The following is a 6,000-nucleotide window of genomic DNA, read 5'->3' as shown; positions in this document are numbered from 1 at the left end:
AGGGACTACATGTATTTTATATATATCTATAAAAAACTAAATTCCAACGTCTCATCGTCCTCTACTGCTGGAGCGTGACATGTCTGTGGGCGTGAACTCTCGCGATGGTTGTCGTTGTTCACGCGAGCTTGGAGTGATTTTCGGCGTCTCCTCTCTCTCTCGCGCTCTTTGTTTTTGTATGATTAATATAATTATTCAAAGAAAAATAACAACATTATTTATACGCTGAAAACTAAGACGAAGACCAAAAAACGCCCGGACAGTATCAAAACAATGCGCACTCCTCGTGTCCAGGGGGCGTGAGCTCTCGCGCGTGTTCCGCGCACTCTCGCGAGCTTTGTGGCATTCGCTACTCGGACTCCATGATCTGATCGAGAGCGTCGCGGCGCGATCCTTCCTGCGTGTTCCACGCGCGTTCATGACGCCTGTGCGGCGTTCGTATCCCAGCTCCGATGGACTGAGAGCGATACCGCAAGCATGGAGAGCGTAAAAGTGAAGAGTGTGGCCTCGAGATCCACAGCAGACCACAACGACGAAGACGACGATGAAGGCCAGATGCGGAGCCGAACGCAGAGCACCGCCGAGCTCAACATACTCAACAAAGCCTGCAAGAGCAGCTCCAGCCTGCTGCTGAGGAAGAGGAGGACGAAGAGGCACGTGTCCAACATCGGCCGCGGTCTGGACCGCCAGACGCTGCTCAGACAGCGCGCCAGTCCGCAGCTGCAGCTGTCAGACCGCCAGTGGGTCCGACAGGACCTGCGCAGGGGCTCCATTCATGTCCACGACCGGCTGTTGGCGTGCTCCCACCCGCCCAGGCCGGTGCTGTGCACGGTGGAGAGCGCCGCGGCGGAGATCGCGCAGCGGCTGCAGCAGGCGAGCGGCAAGGCGGGCTCGGTCCTGCGGCTCAACGCGAAGACCTACCCGGATGTCAACGGGAACTGCGATGGCGAGTACCCGCTCAGACACCTCCACGCGGAGGGCGAGAACCTGCCCAACCAGCCCAACGACCGACTGCGACTCTTACTTCTGGAGTCGGATCACCAGTACCACCAGGACTACGACATCTTTTCGCGTCCGGACGGCGACGTGGAGCGCGCGTCCCCGCAGGACGAAGATTCGGTGAAGGGATTCACCGGCTCGGACGTGGAAACCAGCAGCGCTTGCGATGACCTGAGCTCCGGGGCCCGGCTCAGCCAGCACCGGGACTCACTCAGCGACGACATGATCCTGGGCACGGACGCGTCGGCGTTGAGCCCGGCGTTTGACAGCAGCGCCACTGAGGGCCTGGACACGTACGGCAGCTCATCAGACGAGCTGGAACTGGACTGTGCGTCCGAACCCATCCTACAGGACGCAATCAAGGTGAACGCGAGACTGAATGTGCCCAACATCAGCACCAGCCCGCCTGCCGAGTCCGATGGACCCAGCGCGCCGTCCGAATCGGACTCCAGCCCGGCGCTGTACGTGCAGATGCACGGCGAGGCCGCCCGGCGCTTGGGGCCCGATGAGAAGCCGCTGCAGATCCAGAACGATTTTCTCTTCAAACTGGGATTTAAAGACCCGTGGCGGGTGCAGGAGGAGGGCATGGACACTGAAATGGGATCACTCCTGCGCTTCTACGCAGGTAAATGTCACATGCGTTTGTTTATCTATAGTACACATGCATTGTTAGTTTTTGGGCACGACTTTAGTGCAACACATTGACCCTGGCTCATGGATGTGAGCTGTTGATTTCACACAAGAGGTCAGGCATAGTTTACAGGTGGTTAATATGACGAATGCATGTCACTGGCGTCATTATAGCAATCATTATATATACAGTACTTTCTATAAGGAGGTGGCTGTCCCAAACCCTCACCCTTAAATTTAAACAAATCAAAATACTTAATAAAAAATATTCAATGTTGATTTTTTAAAAATATCTTTTTAATTTCTTTTAAAGTTAAAGGAAATTATTTAGATTATTTTGATGCTTTTATTTTTAAATAATTAAACTTTTATGTCACTACCAAAACACAAAATGTTTTAGTTAATTTGTTCAGCCTGATTTTAGCCACACCCCTGTATTTTTGACCAGGAGGTGAGACTGCATCTCTGCCCACCATGGCTGTATGGTGAGTAGTTCGATCCCATCATTTTGAAGTAAATTTGCTCTAAAATATGACAAATTAGTGTGTAACATTAAGAATTTTCACTTTCAAAAATTCAAACACATTTTCTCTGCAATTTAATAAACTTTTTGGGGTGTGGAACAGCTGTGGAAAACGTGTGATTATTTGAAAATAATCATCAGCTAAAGTTAGCTCAAATTAAAATGAGCTAAAATGGTGTCATGATTATTTTGAACAGTGACAAAATGTTATCTTCAAATTCTAATTTTAAGGAAATAATTACAAGCTTTGAACATTTGCACATACATAAATCACAACATTGAAGATTAAAAACCCTAACATGTTTGAGTTATGCTCAAAATGAGCTTAAATTGTCTCTACCGAAACATATACATAGATATACAGTATGATAAAGTTTCGATAATGAGTATTTCAGCAGTGACAATTTTATTTTTAACTTTTAATTTGAAGGAAACAATCATAAGCTTAAAACAGTTGTACAGCCATAATTTATTTTATTTTAGATTTAAACCCTTTTTTTTTTTTAAATCGCAGAGAACATTTACACATTTACATCAAAATTATGGGATCTGACTACTCACCATACGGCCATGATGGACAGGGATGCAGTCTCACTTCCTGGTTGAATTTTATTTTTAGATGTTGGATCTGTTTGTTTTGTTAGTGATATTTTGTAGGATAAATTTGTGAACAAAGTGCTCAAAGTCAGACAGCTAAGGTTTAAAACTAATATTATGGTCAAGCTTTTATTTTTTTAAACTGAAACCACTTGATTTATTATTTGAAACAATTTTTCATGTGTATTGAAAACAAGCTCTATGACCAAGCAGTCCTTAACTTCAATGACAGTAGTGTTTGTCCTTCCAAATATGGATAATAGAAACAATTGTTATGTCTTTAATAATGAATCACTACATTTTATTTATCATAAATGTTTGTGTTTGTAATATAACATAATTTTTTTTAGAAAAAATTAAAAAAAATTTAAGGGAATATGATAACCTTTCAAACAAAATGACACTACCGAAACACATAAAGGAAAATTGATTTATTTTTTTATGATGACGATTGATTAAATATATATTTAGTTTCATGAATCATTAACACTCAATATGAAGTGTATTTTACAGAGAAATTTTGCTTTTAGATTTTTAGTAAACTTATACATAAAGTTTTTAATTATTTGGCTATACATATCTTTTAGAGAACAATTAATAAAAAATTATGTTTAGAGGGGGAATGGAAACATTAATATCATGTTATAAACATGAAAATATAATGTGAAAACTGATTGTTCTTTTACTAGGTATTTGTACCTAAGATTTTAAAATGTTTCCATCTTTGAGTATCCACCAATTCAGTACAATTGTCCATATAGTAAAAATGGACTTAAAAATGAACCCATTTCTCACCCACAACTATCGTATCGCTTCTGAAGATATGGATTTAACCACTGGAGACACATGGCTTACTTTGACGATGACTTCATGTGAATTTTGGAACTTCTGGCCATGGTGGCCAGAAGTTCCAAAATTCACATGAAGTCATCATTTGCCTTTTGCATTTGCACTTTATGGACCAACAGAGCTGAGATATTCTTGTAAAAATCTTTATTTGTGTTCAGCAGACGAAAGAAAGTCCTACACATCTGGGATGGGTAAATAATGTGAGAATTTTCATTTTTGGTGAACTATCCTTTAAGTGAGTTATTAAAGTTTGTCTCTTTGGATTGACAACCAAAACTTTACATGCACAGAAGGACACTTGCGTTTGTCTGCCACTAATGTGAGCACTTTTCAATTAAACCATATGCATTAAACTATAGTAATGAACTAATAGTAATTAATTAATAATCAAAGGCGGTTCACTTTTGCGATTAAGAACGATTGTGTTCATATCAGCAGCAAACCGTACCAGAGTTCATATGAACCATACCCCTATAGACCAACTTTTCAAGCGAACTCTGGTGCGGTTCGTGGGTGTGCACACGAGTTCTGAAAACAGAACCTTTCTCCTCAATTTGGCATTACCAATTCCCAGTGTGCTCTAATTCTCGTGGTGGTGCAGTGACGGAGGATGAATCTCAGTTGCCTCCACTTCTTAGAGTTAGCCCGCGCATCTTAACATGTGGCTTTCCGAGCACGTTACCGCTGAGACCTAGCACATGTTGAGGCTCGTGCTATTCACCGCAGCATCCACGTAAACTCACTATGTACCCCACCATGAGTGAGAACCACCTTATTGTGACCACTTGGAAGGTAATCCATGTGACTCTACCCACCCTAGCAACTAGGGATGGGCATTTTGTTCATTTTGTCTACTCGTACTTTTGTCTAGTATGTACTCGTCAAGTACTCAAGGGGCAATGACATGTACATAACTATATATATAAAAACATGTCTGACAAACGTCTTTGGCTGCTGCATTGCAGCTTGTTATTCCAAAGTATCATCTATTAATTATTATAGGCTGTTATAATATAATCTGTTGCAAAATTTACAAAAGATTTAATAGTCAAAATATAATGCATCATATTTTCTTATTATGTGAAGGTTCGCTGCCTAACGCAATGAAAGTATGTGCACAACACACCCTTTAGGTGATTCCTTCGGGTTAGTGTAGTAATATTAGTAAGCACATGCCAGTTTTTTTTGTGACTGTCTGAACAGTCTATTTTCAAATCGCAGTTGGCTTAACAGGAGACGCCATAACCATCACGTTTTTAATATTTCAGTTTTGAAGATGCGGCATTGTGTTCCATTTAGCCGCGCTCTAAATGTTTGAAACACTTGCCTGCTGTATATGCGCTACTTCAGCGTGTTGAGTCCACTGCTACACACCTGGTGTGTGTGTGTTCACTCCTGTAAGGAAAGCCACGATGCTCAGTATTATTGTTGCTGTGATTATTCATTCAACTCGGAGAGTCTGAATTTCCACCTTTCAACTGGGGAAAGTGCAACGGAATGACACTTTATGTCGGACTTCTAACCCCGCAAAACCATTACGTAATCAATCTCAAAATTAAAAATAAGCTCTCTCTTTGACACGTTTATGTTAGGAGTTGTCAGGTAACCCAGTGTTTCCCATTAATTACCTAGACTGTGGTGGTCCCCATTTGTCCCGTCACAGTTTCATAATGAACCGATACATTTCATAATAACATAATAACAATAAAACGTTGTTTTGCACCGTTACTTCGTCAAAGCATGGGGCTCCTCACTGATGTCGACTGACATATCCGCTTGTCGTGGAAAAACTATGTATGATGTATGTAACGTTATATCTAGCTAGCTAACATTAGCTAATTATCTAATGTTAACATTATTACCAGTGGCTCTGATAACTTACATTTTCAGCATCTGAGGAGCCAGTTCAACACGGGTAACCACTTTTGTTAGTTATTTGTTTTGATGGCTCAAATGTATGCTATAGTTGATTTTGTGTTTTGACCGTTTGTGAACTGCTTTTATCATGCTTTGTGGGTGTGACTTTTTTGCCGTGTCATCACCATTCATATCTGTACAACCAATGTGTTTATGATTAAATTACTACTAGAACACAACATTGTTTACAAGATCACAAAGTTCTTCATAGATCTAGCCTCTTAATTTTGCTCTGAAAGTGCACCAGATTGATGCATTTAACTTTAAAATGTTCTTATGGGGGACCATGCCTCCAGACCCCCCTAGAGGGTCCATGGTCCACCCACCACAGTCTCACTAATCCTGCGGGAAACGCTGATGCAATTGTCACTGAATTTCAAATTAAGGGAAAATTTGCATCATGCATGATCACATCGATCGTCGTTTTCATGATCGATCATTGCTGCCACGTCCGAGTACCCGAGTAGTTTTGCAAATCTCTACTA

General features: G+C 41.6%; 1 protein-coding gene across 1 annotated transcript in view; it reads left to right on the top strand.

The window, feature by feature from the left end:
- Window positions 1–366: 366 nt before the first annotated feature.
- LOC127649620 (PH domain leucine-rich repeat-containing protein phosphatase 1-like) overlaps window positions 367–6,000 on the top strand; it is a 54,965-nt gene continuing 49,331 nt past the window's right edge. The window contains exon 1 of the mRNA XM_052134820.1: window positions 367–1,624. Within this exon, the coding sequence (XP_051990780.1) occupies window positions 478–1,624 (1,147 nt within the window). The 5' untranslated portion in view covers window positions 367–477. The remainder of the gene's footprint in view (window positions 1,625–6,000) is intronic.

Source organism: Xyrauchen texanus, chromosome 9 (genome assembly GCF_025860055.1).
Source record: "Xyrauchen texanus isolate HMW12.3.18 chromosome 9, RBS_HiC_50CHRs, whole genome shotgun sequence".
In the NCBI taxonomy this organism is placed as follows: Eukaryota; Metazoa; Chordata; class Actinopteri; order Cypriniformes; family Catostomidae; genus Xyrauchen; species Xyrauchen texanus.
Note: the sequence above shows the minus strand (reverse complement) of the source record. Positions and strands in the feature narration are given on the sequence as shown.